The sequence below is a fragment of the Antedon bifida genome, chromosome 6 (genome assembly GCF_963402885.1).
Source record: "Antedon bifida chromosome 6, ecAntBifi1.1, whole genome shotgun sequence".
NCBI classification, from domain to species: Eukaryota; Metazoa; Echinodermata; class Crinoidea; order Comatulida; family Antedonidae; genus Antedon; species Antedon bifida.
In genome coordinates this window covers 16,098,160-16,119,419 of record NC_136231.1, presented here as the reverse complement: position 1 = coordinate 16,119,419, position 21,260 = coordinate 16,098,160, and the positions used below count along the sequence as shown (strand labels likewise).

The 21,260-nt window shown below is 30.8% G+C and overlaps 1 protein-coding gene across 3 annotated transcripts in view; it reads right to left on the bottom strand.

Annotated features, from left to right (window-relative positions):
• LOC144845373 (uncharacterized) overlaps window positions 1–19,017 on the bottom strand; it is an 85,298-nt gene extending 66,281 nt beyond the window's left edge. For all 3 annotated transcript variants that reach the window (XM_078702657.1, XM_078702658.1, XM_078702659.1), the window contains exons 1-2: window positions 18,597–19,017; window positions 18,052–18,127 (exon numbers count right to left, since the gene is read on the bottom strand). In XM_078702657.1, the coding sequence (XP_078558783.1) occupies window positions 18,052–18,127; window positions 18,597–18,860 (340 nt within the window). In that variant the 5' untranslated portion in view covers window positions 18,861–19,017. The remainder of the gene's footprint in view (window positions 1–18,051; window positions 18,128–18,596) is intronic.
• Window positions 19,018–21,260: the final 2,243 nt, after the last annotated feature.

Sequence of the window (21,260 nt, the reverse complement as noted above, 5' to 3'; positions counted from 1 at the left end):
TAGAGTGATTTACAGTAGAATTCCGGCTTGTCCAAACTTTAATAAACAAATTTACAATGCAACTAGCAAAAAGTTTTATTTCTTTGTTGTTATAAAACGACAAAGTGAACTAAAAGTCATACGAATAAAATTTATTGGAGACACAGAGAAATAATGTTTATGTTCTTGATCGTCTAAGACATCATGAAATGTTGTTAATGACATGTAAATAGTTCGTGTTGAAGGATACTACTGTAAGCCTACCTTTTAACTTTTAACATTTATTGGCAAACAAACGCACCAAAGTTGCAGAATATAATAAATCTAATTGTGTAGTATAGTTTAGGAGTTGTTGAACTATAACTTTTTGATGCCTATTACTTCATTTAGTACCTTGTGCTGGCATTTACAACGGGTGGATTTTGCAACAGTAACTGTCTTATGTGTTTGCAATCAACACAAATATATTTTTTTAGGCTTGTTGATGAAAGACAAATTTCCACATGTTAAAAAAAAGATATTGTAAGTGTCCAAAACTACTACATCATTTGTATTTAAAAAGTTGAAAAACCAAGATACTGTATTTTCATTTTTTATTTTCCATGACTCGATTTTTCTTTCAGGTAATATTTTCCATGACTCTTATATATAATCTTATCCAATGCAAACTTCATTTTAGGCAATAACTTATACCAAAGACTGGACACTAAATTATATAAATTCATGCATTAGCTTAATTTGCATATTCAAAAACTGAAATGTTGCTTTAAAAAAAGTATGCATTACAAATTCTATCAATTATGACAAACTAGACAGGTGTATCTTTATGCTAATAGCAAAGTTCAGTGTCTAAATTTAAAAGATTCAACAAGAATTAAGACTGACTCATTGTCATTTAAATAACATGTTCTGATATTAAACATACCATACATATTTACCACAGGCTTTCAGCTGTTCTATTTTTCATATATATTTATGCAAAATATAGAATCAAGTTTAATTTAGGATTTACTGTTTTAAATGTCCATACATGATATATACTACTGTACTGTTCAAGTGTTGTAAATGCAGGGTATACTACTTAACATTTCAACCAGGCATAATTTCAATTAAGCATAAACTTACTTGCATCAACTTACTCAACATTATACTGTATCGTATGTTTGTTTTTTCTTATCAATTTTCCACATATTTTTTAAAATTAAAAAATGACTGGGGTGAGTAAATTCAAATTGTTACAAATTTGCATATACAGTTCAGGTTTATACAGTAGTATAATCTAGATAAAATTATTCTGAAAAGCCTTATACGATTATTCTATAGTAAATGTGTGACATATAATATCAAAAGTGCATCATATAATTACGCTTATGATTGATCAATTGGCAGGAAATGTGTGATTTATACAAAAGGTCTGTCGTTGTAATCATTAATTATCGTGTTATAAAAATCAGGGTCTTGTATCAAGTCTTTGAATCAGAAATAAGCTTTATCTTACTCATTTCCAACATATGTAGATATAACGTTTGTGAAATGCCCTATCGGTTCCCCTTGGAAAGGCAAATCTGCATCTCCCCTTCATCAATAGGGAGCTTATAGAATTAGTGTCCCAGATGGAAGTATTTGATAGGATATATTCCAGTTCTACCCCCTTTCCCAAAGGATTTAATGCAGTGTGTGTGATACCCATGAAGCCAAGAGTGACGTACTTGATGAAACATGGGTTAAAATAACACTTATGACCAAGAACTATCCTGTTAATACTTATTATATTCTTGTGAGTACTGTAGTTACATTTTAAAAGGTTTAAATACACCTTTTTAATTGAATAGAACTTAACTTTTCTTTCTAAACTCCTCAACACAATGAAACTGATGAAATTATGACAATACATAAAGAAACATGTTTTTACATCAAAACTTGTCACAAAAATAAATTGAAGTATAATGATGTTTTCTTCTGTGGATTTAACAAATCCATTTAATCAGTTGTAGGCGAGGTCTACAGTATGTAAGTTCACATGGATCATGAGAAAGAGCGTTATAATGGAAAATGAAGCACTACGTTTGATGCTTTTCATAGTGAACACTACAATAACTGGTTAATTAATGTACAACTAATATATAAGTTCTTATTAGTATCCAAGTAAAGTTCCCCTCATAAACTACCAACACCACTGTTGGTTTGTGTAATTTAGGCCTAATAATACACAGTATATCATATACAGATATCTGTTTTTTATTGAAAGTGTAGAAAAGTTTAAAAACAATGGCCTCCTTATTGATACTAATAATCCTGACTGACCAACATCCCAAATAAAGTATAATCTATAATTTTTAAAAATAAGTTAAGATTACCAATACATTGCATTAATACAAAAATATTTATACCATGTGGTCTAAAATTTCAAGTACTTAAAGTCAGTAATTTTGGATTTTCCTTTGGATGTTCAATAGTTAAGCAATTCTTACCTAATCATTATATTTATACAGTAAGTTTTAAATATCACTATGTCTTTTCCTAGAATCGTTTCCGGCATTACCCTTTCCCTTAAAATTTCGGTAAACATTTTTCATCAGTTAACTTGTGACTTTTTTTAAAAGAAAGAAAGTAAATCGTTAGAATTAATTGAAATTATTGTTCCATTTCAAAACAAACTAAAAGAGATAAAACATAATAGTTCAAATGTTATGGAGGTGGGCATATATCAGAGAGGACCAGCATTTCGCAAACCACCTAAACTATAGATCTTTGTGTATTTAACACTACTCCAAATTTTCAGATTGCATCAATACATGTTATAAATCAGGTATTTTACTTTTTAAATCACTCTTCACACCAATTACTAGAAATAAAAAGTCACTGTTAATAAATACTGTACTACTTTACACATTCAATTCAATCAATTTTATAACTGTAAGGAATGTATCTTTCATTAAATCATGTTATAATATTAAGTTATCACTCGATAATTTGCCTCCGCTCTTTAAGGTTGTTTAGATGAACAATAATTTATGGTTCTATTTCAATAATATGTGTTGCAATGTTTGACATTTTGGTATTTTTCCACAGAGGACATGAACTATTAAAAAGATAGATATTATGTTTTAAACTGGGAATATCTGCCATCAAAAACCATAAACCCATTTGCAAAAAAATCATTGTTTCCTCAACAGCTTTGATAGTAAACTTTATTATACAACAAATATAACTACATAACCTATAAACCATAAAGAACATTTTACCACCCACGTAAACCATAAATTATCATAGCATATACAAGAACACTGATAAAGATCAAAACATGGTTTAATGTGAAGCTTTTGATCAGTCTTGGAATTTAGTTAGCAGTTTACCATCTAATTTGGTTAAGAACTGTTGATGGAATCTGAAAACAAGATTGCTTTCACAAACTTATTAAAAGGTCAATACAGACGTAATTCCTATACTTAAATTAAAACAAGAAAACACAGTGTAAAGGTTCTATAAATAAGTATTACTATACCTCTATTTAAAGACCACTTTCGAGCCAAGAATTTAGTGATTTAATGAGTTGTTAAAATTTCCATTGAAGCTACAGGAAGTTTTCTCTAAAATAGTTACTTGGAACCTTATAAAACATGTTTACCAAAAGTTCAAAGAACGGATTCTTGGAAAAAATGTTTATAGTTTATTTATACTAAAGATTCCATTGCAACTTAAAATTGGTGGCGATTGGAGAATTATTACCCACAAATGAGTTTATCCGGTCCAGCAGACGTCATGATAAAGAGCTTTTACAAAACACAAGGAGAACAGTGGAGACATAAAATGTTTAAAACAATGTATCAAACTGACTCAAATTTTATCAGTTTAGGAAATCACAAAATTGTATGAGAAAACAGTAGCAGGATGGGAAGACAAACAATAGGTAATGAGAGTGTAGACAATGACGGTTGGAACGCTGAGTTGTGGCTAGTTATCAGCAGCAGGGTATGACCAGTATACAAGAATCAGAGCAATCTATGAATTCCAATGTGAAACACCATAGATTAGTAAATGAAAAACCTGTTGGGTTTTGCTACTTTAAAGATGTTATCTTAAAATACTTCTCATACTTCTCAAGGTATATTAATGATACAATTAAATATAATCAAAATCAGCCAATGATACAAAATTATCTTATGTTCTGTTTAGATTTTTTTTAAACTATCAGGGCACAAATTATTGGTAAACATATAAGAACAGGTACAGCATTACCAAAATAATGGGTAGCAGTAAATGTAGTAGAATTTGAAAATATACAGGTTTAACAAATGCCATTGAATTGAATGCATTGGTTTCACCACCAACATCTCTACCTCTTTCCCATCCTAACATAATTACATCTCAAAGACAATAGGCCTACAAAAGTATTATAATATTTTTTATTCGATACAGATACAAAACTAATAGTTATTTTATATACAAATAGTAAAATTATATAGAAACTATTCCTATACAGTGCAATTATTCAATTAGAAAAATAGTAAAATAAAAACTGATAATGATATGGGTAAAAAACACATATTATTAGTGCAACCTATTTTTCTGTATTTAAATAACATAAAGTGTGGTGACATGGTTAGATTGATAGATGTTTACGTCGGGGAATACTATATTCAATTTGTGAACATTGTCTAGAAATCATGACTAAAATTCAGGATGAGTATTTTCAAGAGCAGTACAAAGCAATGTTTGTGTATCATGTTTAGCCTTAGGAATTAAAGTTTCAGAAAAACTAACAGATCATCTCTTATTGCATCACCAAGAGATTTACCTTCACACATCCATGATGATTGGAATAGACAGGTATACCATGCTATAATCCCAAGAGGACAAGTCGTACAAGCATGAAATTAGTATCTAAAGGGTGTAAGAGGCATAATTTAACTTGACTGACTGAATTTCTGGTATGATAACTACTACTCCAAAAGTTTTCAATTTAGTCACTAAGGACCTTGTCGATCAGTTAATGCTAATGAAGTGAAAAATTAGTTTGTAAAAGAACAGATATTATTTGTGTCTAAATTCTCCAGTGGCTATGCATTTTTTGGGTGTGAAATTTCATAAATTGTTTCTTCCGCAAATCATGTTCAAACAAGTTTATTCATTAATAAATTACATTATACATTTTTAACTTTTTTTTGTTATTAATATTTATTTGAAAGAATTGGAAACAATATTACTGTAGTTTAATAAACTTTTCATGTTTTCTAGAAGTACAGTAGCTCTAACCTTTTGTTGTTCACAGTATTGCACTTTCAGAGAATGGAAGAAAACCTGAAATATACAGAATGTGTAGTACAGTATATTACATTAAGTAATTATTACACATTGCACTTTCTTATTGCTTAACTTTTAATACTTTTTTTTTTAATACTCAAAATGTGAATAAGATTTAGTTTATACGGTTTCAAATCTTTTTACTTCTATTTTAGGCTATGAAAATATTAGCTCTCCTTCTCTGCTTATGACAAAGTAATAATTTATAAAATTTAAATAAATTAGTACAAATAAATTAATATTTTAGGCCTAATTTGTACATCTCTGTCGCGTATTAGCTTGTGAGATGGTATTGTACGATTGGCACAAATTTAAATGATAATATAACATAACAATATTACATACTAATAGTTTTACAGTACTTTATTAATTCAGTTTTTAAAAATGTAATATTGAGGTCAAACCTATTAATAGCGACATAGGTAAAACGGTTTCAGTGCTACCCACAGGTCATCGTCAGTACCATGTTTACGATGCTTGCAAGTTCAGGCCACAGGACGTCTTATTGGCATGCAATACTTGCTCTAGTCAAATATGAAATATGCACCACCGATATTATTTCAACATCTTTCATCAAAATGGCCATACTACATTAAATGGATTTTATGTTTGTATTTTAGTAAATTAAATGTTTAGTCATGCTTAAGAAATATTCAAGTCGAAATCCAATCAAATTATAAACTAAATTTTGTTGCAATATATAAAAGAAAGTAGGCCTACTTTGAGAATTGAGGGACCATTCCAGAGATAAACATTAAACAACAAAAAGTTATAGTTAACTACTGTATCATTTTTAAAAGCAACAATAAACATGGCCAACTCAAACCTTAATCAATTTCTTAGTGTAGGCCTACATAGGATAGGGATGGTCAATATAAATTTCTATATATTATGTACATAGTACAGTATGTCTGAAAAATCTTATCAGTAGCGGACGGTATTGTCTAACAGCATTATGTCAGTTTAATATGGAACAGGGTGACTAAAATAAAACCCACTTTGAACGACTGGCTCCAGCCCTAGCAAGAAACCAGCAGGGTGTTATGGCAACCAGTTTCCAATTCATCATGTCATAAAGGAATAGATTGATGAAGATATAATTCATTTGTACATCTCGGTATGCACATGCTTATTGTGGTATCATACTTTCCAGTTCTATTTGTAATTATAGAAGAAAAACTCTAATTAGAATTTTAATAGGTTATATCTGGTCATACTGTATGTGAATTTGCTGGCCTTCTTTAATTCTTTTTTTAATAAGCTCTTCACAATTATATTTTAAAGCAATTTTTTTTACAGCTATGGAGTAGCATAAATATTAATACTGTAGCAACAAGAACCTAAACATGTTTAATACTTTATGAACATTTGTTCTTCTCCCTAAAGTAGCCCAACATAATACATTATTATGATATAATGTTTGGGTATTAATCCAGTGTTGCTAAAATGGTAAATTTTTACCAGAGAGCTAGATTTGCAAGCCATGGTCATACTACAGTACAGTAACTGTACACGTTACACAAGTTCCATCACATACACAGCATTATATAATAGTACCCAGGTAGCCTATTAGGCCTTTTGGTCTGCCATTAACTTGCAACCAGGTGGCTACTAATTACGAATACCTGAGTGACAAATTCAAATATGTTGAGTATTCTGTAATGAGTTTTAGTTGTCATTCACTTTGATGGTAAAGTTACTAAATGATACATTATGCAATCAATCAAAATAGTCTATCAACTAATTGCCAATATCCTTAATTATTATATTATAGTAAAAAATGCAATAAAAATATATACTGTAATGTGTATATCATTTCCATAATATATACTGTACTTAAATATCAGTCTAAATTCATAAAATAAACATTGTAATCTCCTCCTGAATAAAAGAAATATAAATATTCTAACACAGAAGTTATAGGAAAAGAAAAAATAAACATTTGTGTTTAGAATATAAAAGTCTATATAAGGCTTGTGTTGGATACTGATCGTGAGATCGAGGTTCGAATCCAACTCTCGCCGCATTGCTTGTATCCTTAGGCAAGATATTTTACTTACATTTGCCTCTCTCCACCCAGGTATATAAATGGGAACCCGGTTAGACCAAGACACAACTTTGTGCTGATTACTAGCTGCATTATGGGAGCATGTTTCCATACGTGTTTGATCCCAAAAAATGACTGGGGTAATAATGTTCAGCGCTTAGAGGTTTCACAAAATTAGGCGCTATATAAATCAAGGATATTATTATTATTATATACTGTAGTTTTGCACTGAGCTATGCAGCTGAGGCAATGGGTTGGCGATGTCAAAGAGGGGCAGGCTGACGTGAGCCGAACCCTACTGCTTCTTCTAATTGAATGTGAAACATCTAAGCGTCACAGCTGTTAGTTTTCAACAATTTTTCAAAACTTCACATTGAACAGACCAATGACTGGTAGTGGAAATTCACAACATAGCTGCTACCATCTAGCTAAAATATTAGCACAATTATACAGTATTTGAATAAAGAATAAATAAATGGATAATTAGCAGCACAAACTGACAAGACAAAATAAATGGCAATACACAATTTAAAGAACAAAATAAACAGATGGTGAGAAACCACTGTGTTATTTATCAAAAACCTTATAAAGCTCTGTCTGACACTATCAAACTAGTTTAACAAAAAAAGTGTGATGTGCCCAAATATGGTAGTGATATGTCAAAATATAATAGTGATATGACATCATCATCGTCCATTTTAAAGCTGGAATTGCTGAAAAATTGAGCCTGGGAAAAACTGCACTTATAAACAAACAAATGCTTTCATTTCTTCATCATAGCTTTAACATGAATTCTCAAATGAGTACCGCCGTCTAAGTATGCCAAGACATTTAAGCAAGGTGAATAACCCGGTTAAAACCTCCATGGATTTATGATGCTTAAACAAGTGGTTATTTCCTTTCGCGTTCCATTTCCTTAATACTTATTATTCTGGGTCGTAATTAATAGTTATCCACTTCCTATATAACATGACAATCATTGCATCAACCACATCAAGTTTGCATTAGGGATGTAAAGTAAAAACAGTACGACACAAAAGAAACAAACAAAATGATGGTAATTTATTGTCCACTATCTAAAAATATATATAATCTGATAAAGATGTTGTTTTTTATACACCATCATTTCCTACTTTCGTACCTAAACAATCAATGCTAATAACATTCTATCTTAATAATTATTTAATATAGGTCATAAGCAAGATGGCACTGAATGGCATTCAACTGACGACATGTAAATGAGAATGTGTTAAATTCATATGCCATACAATGGGGCATATTGTAAATGTACGGATGGCAGCAAAAGAACCCCCTAAATGCTAGTTTGGTAATGAATGTGGCTATCTGCAGGGAATCTTTTCATTAAATAATGTCCAATTAAACTGAGAACTTTTTAGAAAGTACTATCCAAATAATATGTAAATGTAATCATTTCCATATTATTTGGATAGACCTAGACAATGCATCATTATTTTGACTATGACATAACAAAGCAATACTGAAAAGATAAGAACATCCTCTTGTTGTTAAATATTCCTGGAAAGGACATAATACTGTACAGTTGGTTTTGGTAGAAACCAATCAATCAAAAGTAGAGATTCTTAATATTTATTGTTTTAAAACATATTTTTAAATAATTTGTTTAACTTGATCGAAAATAATGATAATTTAAAAACATAATTGATTATATACGATTTATCACAGGCAATTCAGTTTTTGTGACTGCTATTTATGATTTTATTATACATTATCAAGCTTGAAAGCTTTTTATACTATTTTTAGTATTTGTTTTCACCACAAACCGAACTGTATTATTTGAAGTCAGCTAATACAGTAGCCTATAATATTTGTATACCATGGGATAAAAAAGTGCACATGAAATCTCTTGATTTAATTGCTCCTTCAAAGGTCGGAATCGTTTTTAAATGAGAAAGAACTTTCCCTCCTACACTGACACTAACAAAAGATGAAATAATTAGGTTTTTGTAATATAACACATCAGTTTTTTTTTACAATACACTTGTCTATTTCAGAATGATCTTGTCTATGGAGCAAAGAGACAAGTGAACTATTCATAGACCTACAGTAATTAGCTTCAAGTCTGAGTTTGGTATTCCATGTCAATTATTGTGATAAAATATATTAAGTATCAGATTAATTTAATTACTCCTACTACTGTATTCTCAATTGTACATAATACTATGGACAACCAAACTATTATAATGTTTTGACTACTGTCTGATATTGATAAATTGTCTTTGCTTGAGAGTGAAAGAAGTGTCATCCAACTGTACAATGCTGAAGATGATGAGAAAAGTTATTTTTGCGTATTTTACCATAATACTTATCTCTTTCTTCATTAGTTCTGGGCGGTTTAAACAGTCTCTATTCACTTCATTTATGATAGTATTCAGCTTGAGGCTGTCTCTACTTTATTTCGCTAATTTGCAATGAAAATATGAAACATTAATTATGTCTTTCTACAGGCACATGCCCTAGGTAGAATATATATTCATTTTTGTGGTTTACTTGACAATTATTATTAGGCCAGCGGAAAATTAATTGCTTAATTAAGGGTTTGAGTGGGTAGGTCCTAGACATGTAGTGACCCTTTCTTAAAACATGTGAAACCTATTGCCAGTTCTCAGCTGGCAAGCTACATTTGGTCAATGACCCAGCTATGGTCTCAGAATAAACTTGTATAAATAAAGCAATGAAGTTTATGTATCCAAACTATCAATAGAATCTGTATGTAGGCCTGACATTTATGATGAAAATAACAATTTAAAGAGGTGAGAAACGATACTGTAGACTGGTTACAGAGCTGGATACCAAAATTGGGCATAATGTTCAACTACACATACTGTACATAGTACCAACAATGGTGTTGGAAGCTTATGAGTATTGAACATTTTCTCTATAAATACTATACATAAATTCATAATACAGTATAGGCCTAATATTTAAATACTGTGCACAGTTTGATTTCAACAAGCTTGATGAGTGAATTTGGCACAAGTATAAAACTATAAGTCTAAAATCATACATCATAGACAACGTACAGTAACATATTTTTAGTTCTTGTATAACATATTGTTTTTCAAAATGCAATAATTGAAACAGCCGCATACAACTTTGGGAGAAAGGAATACACGTTGTTTTATGACTTCTGAATATGTATTATACTTTTCATTTTTATAATAGAAATTTCTGTGTTAAGGATCTATTTTATTAATTTCTAGTGTTTGTCATATTAAATAATAATTGCCAAAGTGTTACAAATCGCTTCAGTGATCTAATTTCCAGTGCCTTTTCCCGCTGAAAGTGAGCTCTAATTGAACCAGAGACTCATGGGAGTATAAGTGCTGAAACATGCCTGAATTTTATTGCCTATCTTGTGAAAATCATTTCAAAATCAATGTTGATGGATACAAACATCTTATGAGGAAAAATTGATAGCATGCTCTAATGTTTTCAATTTCTTTATATAATTTTTTTTAAATCAATTATTTATTTTATATACAATAATATGTATAATATCTCTATACAGTACAAACTGATTTTAAGTTAAGATGATACAACTATATTTGACCTAATGTGAGAATTGACCCAAGTGAAAAATAATCATGAAAATTATATGAAATTCAAGCTTGGTAGTAGCCACCTCCACACACATCGCTTTTCAGGGTGGCAACAGTTGACCACAAGTATTCTTGACAAAAAACATAAAGATAAATGGTCACTTCCCAACAGACTCCGGCCTTAGCTTGAGGGCCACCTCGTTAATTAGGTCAATTTCAAACCTACTGGAGTCCAGTAGCCACTTATGAAATTTAACATATCACATTTAGAATGGCGACAAGGGCCGAGCATGCCTACAAAACAAATATTATTTTTAACACAAATGACAAATTGGCAAATTATTTTAAGTTATGATAATAATAATGAAGTAGAATATAAGAGTACAGTAATAAAGTAGTAGTAGTAATTATAGTTTACTATAACAATAATTATTCATATCTAAAAAATATTTAAAAGATAATCAAATGAAAATTTATTTTTAAATGTGTAAAATATTATTAGCTGTGCATAGGCTATGCAATGGAAAAAATCTACAGTAGATATAAAGTAGGTATACTGTACCTTAAGTCAATACTTAAAGTCAACTCAATTTAAAGGACCAATCACTTACCAAGTAACACCCACCCAAAATATGATTCATAATTCATTTTTCAAACTATATTTTGAATCTTATATTATTTGCACAGACTTCTAGGAATGTGACATTTCCAAGCAGGGCATAAATATCTGGTGAACATTTCAATGATTGTCTCTATTATTTGAATTGACAGTAGAAATGGTAGGCATTTACAAAGCCTCCGAGGATAAAACACGTTGCAATTACTGACAATTCATAAAATTCCGCACAAAACATGATCGCTATGTTTACTTTCTTATTCACAAGTTGACTTTTATCTTTCTCCACCATTTAATTAATCTTTGATTTAATTTTTATAAAATATCATGTTGTTATATTTTTCTTTCATAAATATATACTGTACATTATAAAATCATTTTTTTATTGTTGAAAAAAAAAAATGTATATAAAATCCCAGGTCACATTCAGACATACAAATGTACAAAGGCATTGGCTAAAAGCTTTAAATGTTTTATAAAACAGAAATGGCCTGTATACATACTTTCTCAATGTTTTAATACATACCTACAGTGTGAATACTATTTTGAAATATAAATCTGATTTATTAATTAAATTGGAAATATCAAACTTACTTTATTATTCCTGCTTATATTTTGTGAGCGAAAAGTTAATTTTTAAAAACATATTATATTTATTATTTTTTAAAAAAATTTTGAAAAAGTTAACCGTCAGTATTACGCTGTAGATGAGAAATGTTAACTTGGCAGACTTATGTCTGTGAAGACAGACTTTGTCTAACAATCATCATCACCAAGATACTGTATATTGTATATCCTATCAATACAGTCTGCAAATATTCAATACTTCATTAAAATCTAAAATATAAATCATGACACCAGTAAATTATTATAATTTGTATGAAAGACAATTTTTATTTTTGTCTAGCTTGTTACTGTATGTATATAAATTACTCAGTACTTTATTATACTTTGGGTTTTACAGTGCATTGCACTCCTGTAATCATTATTGTAACAAATAAATTAAGTATCAGTATATCATTATCAAACATATATTCAGTGAAGACAAGATCAAGTTTAAAATCTGAACAAACATGGAATTCAAATCAGCTACTGAGAACCTTTATATTCAGGAGCAGATACAAGTAAATAACAGAAAATACTACTGTACATTAAATGAATTAGAACCTTGCTTTGGACGCCCTAAACAATTGAAAAGTTTCTCCTAAAAAAAATGTCCTAAAATTGTTCCTTTTATTTATTATTTCACTCAATTCAATGCAAAATGGCACCTTTTCCACTAGGCACTAATTTGGAGCCTTGGAGGGTAAATTATAATTAGCAAAGAAATGTACAAACATTGGCTTAAAAGCTTATCAGAAAAAGTTAAAGGCTTGAATGTGTCAACGATGGGATTATCTGGTGTTTAGGGGACACAGTAACAATTAATCCCTACTTGAAGCCATCAGATAGTAGTACATATGGGCTTATCAAAACGTTATACTTGTATCATACATATATTTCCTCCATGCTTATACAGTATAAAGCTACACTATCAAACTAGTTTGACAAAAGAAATGTGCTATGCCCAAATATGGTAGTGATATGCTTAAATATGGTAGTGATATGCTTAAATACAGTATGGTAGTGATATGACATCATCATGTCCATATATGGGCATATCACATTTTTGTCACATAAAGTTTGATAGTGTAGACAGAGCTTTAGTCCTAAACACAGTTCCTGCATCCAACTACATACTGTAGAAACTAGAACATTTCTTTAAAAAAACTATCTTGTCACTAATGATACTTGAACATATTAGTTTTCATTTTCGAAACATCAAGACTAATTTTGTCATTGTTAAGAACATGTATTTTAAGAACTAAACTATAAATAAGGCACGAAGAATCTTTATTTCTCCATGGTATAGGTAAACCACGATAATAATATTTTATGAGTATTTAGCGCAATAAAATTTATTACCCTATAAAATAATTATTATTTTATTGTAATTTTTTATGTATGATAATGGAGGAGAGTTAAATCATAAACATTTTCTGAGAATTATTTTATGAATGTTGTCAAACAATTTCTTTTTAAACTGACAACATAAAAAGAAAAGTCATATATAAACAATGTTAGCTATTAATAATTGCGTTCAAAAACAGGCAAAAACAATATTTGGATGAAAACAGTAATCACATTTTGTTAATTTATTCATTATTTAATATCCAAACAACCTGTGTCTATTACTCTTCCCCTTACTACACCCATCTGTCCACCTGTCAAGCTTCTTCGACCAAAGTGCTTTTGCCTTTTCATGTCTTAAGTAATTTAACCTGTTATTGTTATGTATTACTCATTTAGCACATCATTTACCAAACAGTTGAATATATGGCTCAAATAGCTCATGCTTTATACAATATCAGTAGTAATACTGAAGTAGCCTGATTCTGTAACCTTCTTAGGCTCAGGTCCAAATGTCAGAGAAATAGTGAGGGTATATGAAGGAATTAGTTTCCGTAGTGTTACCTACAATGTCATCTGCAAAGTAATGTCACTCAATTTACATTTATATCAATTATAATTATATGGTAAATTTCAACAAATTAACAATTTAAAAAATAATTTGGTAGAAAATAAACAATTTGACTTCCCTGTATTATTTAAATTGGGAAATAATAAATAGAATCGGAAGTTATGGTGGAGGATTAAAAAGAATCAACGGTAGTTATAATTCTAATAAGGAAGTGTAAAGGTTCAAGTGAACTTTCTGTAGTAATGCCGACAGCCGAAGATGCTTAAAGAGTCTGGCTCAAAGCCAGTAGTGAACTAGACGAAAAACATAATTCAACATCATTAGGAGATTGAGATTAGCCAAGTAATCGTAATTAATTGCAATCGTTTGAAGGCCGTACCATCTCTTTTACGTACTGTCATCGTGCAACCCAGAAAATCCTTCATAATCCCATGCAATTTGCAGAATTAAAGGTCCTTTTCAAATCTATTTCCCATTTTAACAATATCAATAATGCTTTAATATGAACACTGGGTAAATGTTTATGATGTGAGAGTTTAATTGACTTAGTGTTTTATTATGTCTCAGATTTTGGTGTCACTGTCAGTGGCTACAGTATAAGCGCTCACTGGCTAAACCCAAGTGCTCTGGAGCTTATGGGGCACCTCCTGAGCAGTGCTCAGAGGGGGAAAAAAGGCATTAAAATATGTCTAAAAAGGCTAAAACTGCCCAAGGCCTCCAGCATTGGTTTGTAAACCAGGGGCCTCAAGCCTCTGCATTACGCCACTGGTCACTGTACATATCACTTTCATTGTGCACATTCAATAAAATACAGTGTGAAAAAAATGCTTTCAAAACGTCCTCATCCCTTTTTGGTTGATGAAAAAGGAATCAAAGTACAGACTTACATATTCAACTTCATGTTATTAGAAAACATGATTTAACAATGTAATAATTCAAGAATCATAAATCCTTGTACTTAATAATCACAAGAAGGTTTCAAATGATTTAGTAGACGTGTAGGCTCTTTTAATTATTTTCTGCAAGAGCAATCAGTAATTGGCAAGTACAACATTTGTTTCAATTAGGCATCTGGAATGGTTAACTCATAAACTATAGAACCTAAAGATTTTGTTTGATTCTGCTGTACACCCTGTAATGTTCTGAAAATGTCATTTGCCAATTATTGATATAGGCATACTAATCATCTTCACATTCCTACACTGAAACTGGCAATTGAAATATTCCAAATTTACATTAAAATTAATAATATTAACTAGCAGTAACCCGTGCTCCACACGGTCTTTTTCTGCTTTAATATGTGGTTATATACTTTGCATGGGCAAGTATAATAAAAGCGCACTCTGATAAAAGTAAAAATTGTATCAAGAATAAATTCGTAACTATTTTACCGCCATTGATTTTGTTATACACTATCCCTTCACTTTGAAATATCTGTAAGCTAAAAAATGAAAGCAATACTGGATATGGAACTTTAGACTTTATTGTTTGACTGTTCAGACTTTACAAAAATAAAAGACGCTCAAGAAAAATTGGTTAAATATTTGATACATATAGATAAAATTTAAAAAAATTGAATGAAAAACACCTTGCTGCTGAAACATGAAATGTTAAGTTGTTTTCATGTTCAACAATATATCAAACCATTAGGAATCGCTTTGTTTAGAGTGTGTTCATTTTTATTCATTTACATTTTTTTTGTGGGAGATTTGTTATTGTAACCAGTAGATATTTTCATTAAAATCTTGATTGACAAATTGTCAATTGAACAATCAAGAATAAAGAGAATGTTAAAGTGCCTGGACTAACTGCATTATGATGGAATTAGAAACAATAGTAACACAATGCATACATCCTGTGATTTGTTGATAAACCTTTTAACCAAACAAGCTTTTTGTAAAACAATTCAAATGGATTTAACTGTGAGGGTAGGGCGTTGCTTATGTTTGTAGTATTCAATTTAAGCATGGAGAGATACTCCACGATTTAAGTAATGGTTGATCTTTTGGTGATAACTTGTTACACGTATTTTCTGAAAGCTTGAAATTCTCCTCGGAGTGCTTTACTTTCATGTTTTTACTAAGATTTTGTTTATAATTATTTATATTTCAATTGAGCTGCAGCCACTGTTACCCACAACATTCCCCCACCCCACAGCCACCCACTTTACCTTGTAATTTGCCTTCATAGTCATGTATTAGCCTATTTTAAATAATATGAATTCTATTATATAGTTATACAACACTGATAAAAAACAACACTATTAAACTGAGGAATTTGAATAACCTTTGATGTATTAATGTACATGTATGTAAGTCAAGCTTCACTATGAATCCCAAAGGATATTGACAAATATGAAGTATATGATTTGTTTATGTTAGATTGACAGCAGGTTTATATTAATGTGCAGCAACTGGACTAAATAATATCTCACACGATTCTACACACTTAAATAAATAGAAAAATAGAAATAATAAGCACTAATTAATTGTATTGTATATCTCTTTTGTGGTTTCAATATGTTTAGTTTAAACAAACTTAATTGTACATAGGTTTAATTTTAAATCAATTATTAATATTAGTAGTTTGACTTTATAATACTATGTTCTTTTTATTCAGATTACTTCAAACAAAATATGACAATTACACAAAGTTGTGTATTCGCATGCCTAAATAAGTAACACCAATAATACAGTTGATTATCAAAATGGGGTAAAGAATCTAAGCCAGGTCTGAAAACAAGCCTGAGGCTACAATTGAAAAGTAATTTGAATCCATGGCAATTCACAAAAAATGTTCTCATTGTGGAATGATATAAGTAAAGCATAGCTCTCCAATTTAATGCTTTGTTGTTTTTTTACTCTTTATGGTGTAATGTAGGCGTAGGCACAGTACATTACAGTTAAGAATTTGGATATCTGATAACCCATTGTTATGTTTAGCCAGGAATTGCCTGGGTTAAGCAATGCACAAGAAAACTAAAAACAATAGCAGTTTAGCCGTAATTTAAAAAAAAATGGGAGACTGCCCTCCTCAATGAGCGACGTGAATACAGTGATGTAGCCAAGAAATAAAGTAGTCCGGTTTTCGCAAGAAAATGGAACAATCTACTGTGAGAAAGTGGTTAGCTGGTTGAAATCTTACCAACCATACTGGTGGCAAGGGCCCCGAATTACCAGTATTTACGGTTAAATTATTTAGATCAACCTGCATGGAAAGGTGGAATTTTAGCATCAATTAATTTAAAACCTACTTTAATTTTATTCAGAGCAAGTTATCTTAATAATTAGTAAAATAACAAGGGCATTATTGTAGTGAAGTTTTAATGAAATCTTTGTTTTATCGAAATTTAATAATTCAATTAATACAAACAAAACTTCACTTGATCAAAGAAAACTTTTCAATTTAAAATTGTCAGTGAATAATAACTATAATTGTATATTGTGTAATTGTGTAAGTTAGTTTAGAATTAGTATATTTAATTAGCTTACAGTATTATACTGACAAACTGTAGCACCTGTTTCGGTGCCATAAATGAAAAGTTCAGTTTGCTTTTTAGTCTGTATCTGTGGGCAGTATTCAGTCACTGAATTCCTCATATTGTAAACTTTACTATATGTTTCTGGGAACAGTATTGTACAGTTGGCAATATTGATTATATTTTATACTTTCTATGAAAGAAAGCTTTTGATTTGAGAAGACCGACGACCAAGCGTCATCGCCTGGACTTACAGTACAGTACTGCAGAAACCATCAAACCTGTGTCGAGGTGAGGAACAAGGACATACATCACAATATTTCCGCATGCGGAAATGGAAAGTTCCCTATGACTCCCAGAATGCATGTTGGATGGCTCAAATGCGTTACTTTGAAAATCATACTTTTTGAGAACTACCACAACACCAGGCTACATTTCCTCCCAACATCCCTCTCCCAAAATTGCCCAAACCCCATCAAGACATACTGAATACTGGTAAAATAAGTGTGTACACAGACTTCATACCTGGTTCACCACGGCATTGGCAATTTTCCAGATCTGTGCTCCTTGTCTTTCTATTGGCTGGAAGTTTTTTGATTTGCTTTAAAAGAATACAAATATTGTTATTTAACAAAGAATACTTCTTGCCACTACATTTTTTATTGTTGAAAAATAATTTTGTTCGAGTTCCTCAGAGTTTTACTGATGGAAAAACTAAAATTCTTAAAAAATGTTTTTCCATATATACTGTGCAATAATCAATATGTTTTTCTTTTAAATCTAGCCCTGTGCGTGTTATCAGGCCTGCATGGAGAAAGTAGTTATATACTAGGGACTTGTACTTAAATCACAGATTATGGCTAGTGGCTACCAATGAGAGGGACCTGATTGTTGTTTTACTGCACTAAAAACAATGAAGATTGTTTACGTTCAACATTGACTCAAGGCCAAATAAAGACTAACCAAAGAGTTAGGCCTACACTACTATGAGTATGTGAGGCCACTTAACTGAGGGAGAAGGCCTGATTTGTCCGGTAGAGCGGGGGGTATCATAAGCCAAAAGTTCTTACCATTGAAAATAATTGTTCCAAATTATCTTCCAAATATTTGTTGATATACTCATCAACAACAACGTTTTTAAAATCTGAAAGATCGCGGCGTTCCAATTGAACAATCCTAGAGTCCAGTTCACTGTTCAAAATAAAAAGCCTGACACACATTGTAACGGAGACAATACTCAGCAAGAATACTGCAAAAATCCATTTCACTAATTTTCTTTCAACTTGCGAACAGCAACTTTCTTTACCCTCTCTTTTGTTCTTGAACTGCTCCATTGTAAAGTCTTAAACGTATAAATTATCGAAATATAAATCCAATACAATAAAATGAGAAAATTATAGATGCTAACAAAAGTAACACGAAGAAAACAACTTTTTAACCCACATGCATGTTGCAGAGGGCGGTACTTTTTGTGAATGAGTTACTTCCCAGTCAACTCTCAAACTCAACTGATAGTCTGATTGGGATTGGGACAGCACCATTTACCATAAATCGTACGTGCTTAACTTTGGTTTTCAATATCACTCCGCAGCGCACCGGGTGATTCAAAACATAACTAATTTTAAACGGAAATTGTGTGTATTACTTCAAAATTATATTATCAGGACAGATTGTTAATATTTCTAAATATAAATCTAATAATATTACACTCGTGTTTACATTAAAAAGTGTAATAGTTTGCGTTCTAAATCGCACTACGTTTTTGAAGTCTTATTTATGGAAATCAGTGATTCGCTTTTTATCTAATGTGTGTTTCATCTGCCTTGATGTTGATTGACATTATTGGAAATAGATAAATTGCATTTACTGTGAAATTTAATACGACGTATGAAACTACATTAGAAGGAAAAATCTTTAAAAAATATAGGTCAAAATAATATTTTGCAACATCCGATACAATAAAAAATACTATTATAGAACTTGACAATCTGTAGGCCTATCTGGTTTTCGTTTTGCGTTCTAATGTAAATGTCATTTTTTCATGGCCATGCTTCTCTTTATTATAATTTGATGTTTGTTCTAATTTTAGTATTTTTAATCATTACTATTTGATGTTGTAGGCCTACATTATTTAGAAATTAAGTTAAAGGATGGAAGACGATTCGATGAAATTAAAACGCTGACAATGTGATGGTTGTACAATATAACGATAAAAAGGAGGATGAGACTAGAGAAGAAAATACTGGATAGGTGTGAATATAATATTGAATTTTAATTTATTATACGTTTTTCTACCAAATGTGTTAATGTTTTCTAATATAGGCTTGCTATTTTAGTTTGGCTATAGGTGGGTGGCACTGTGGTTTGGTTGTCAGCTTTAAATGGCATTGAATTTGGTTCAAATCTGATAATACAGTACTCTGGTACAGTATATTGTTTAAGGTAATTTCATGCCTTCTTTTTATGAAAGGATGTTACCGTACTGTTATCTGTATGTAAGTGTATGCTTCATTAATTCTTTCAGATAGTATTGGCATTGGCCTCCAATCCATTTAATCAGTTACCTCTTCTTACGTTTTTATTAGTTATTAAGAATTTAGGTCTTGTTCAATGTGTTTTTTTAATTAAACCTAAAGGTTACTCGTATTCCTCAAAATGTCCACCTTTCGGACACAGTGCTTAGTTCTGTCTAAACAAAACCAACGCCAACGCAGTTATTTCATCAAAACGAAGTGAAAGTCCGTATTCCCCCAATTTCGAACTCGTGATACTATCGCCCCAGCCTGTATATATCATGTCAAAAAGTGACAACACCTGTATACACTGACATTTCAAACGTTTGACAGATGTGCTTACGTTTGCAAGAGATAAATGTTTATATTTTTTCTGTGAAATTCGCTGAGGGTTCGTTTTGGACTTCATTAGGAAAGATGTAGCTGACCTTTTACCTGTTATAGTATAAACTAAACTTTCAACTGCAAAATCACCTACCATTATCAGCAGCAACGCAAGGCAGCTTACGTCATGGTAGGTTCGTGCTTAATAAAATATCAAATCGTTTTCAATTTTTAGATTTGAATTTGTGCCAGAGTTTGTGAATATTCAAAAGGGTTTAATTCTTCGAGACGCGTCAACATGGTGCGTGACAAACGCACGTGACTCGGTATATCAAATGTTTGGTCACGTCGCAATAAGTGAGTAATATATTTTTTAATAGCATCGCGTTTGTTAGTGTTCTTTCAAGATTTCACCGATCAGAATGGTTCAACCTCAAATAGCCTGTATTGTTCTTATCTGTACCGTAAATGTTGTAAATTATTCTGTTTAAAAGGATTATTATCGCAGTACGGTGGAGGAATTAATATTTAACATTAAACAACCGGATTTCTAAATGGAAGAATCCGATACGTCCTTGGTCTAATAAAAGTTTTTAATCGTTGAGGGCGATATATGTTTTGCCATAAACATTAATTCTAATGAAATTTGCCATTTCCAAATTGTAACAATTACAAAGTTGGTTGATGCAAACGTAAAGTTAAAATTAAATTGATTTAAAAGCATAGATTAAAAAAAAAGGGCAATCAGGAAAGTTATGCTGAAAAGCTATTCATAATTATTCAATTTTAATTTCAACACCAAATGAAGAAACATTTTATTTAAAAATTTTTAATGAAACTATTCTTAAAATCTAGAAAAACACTTAATATTAGTACGCTATTAATTTTACAATAGGT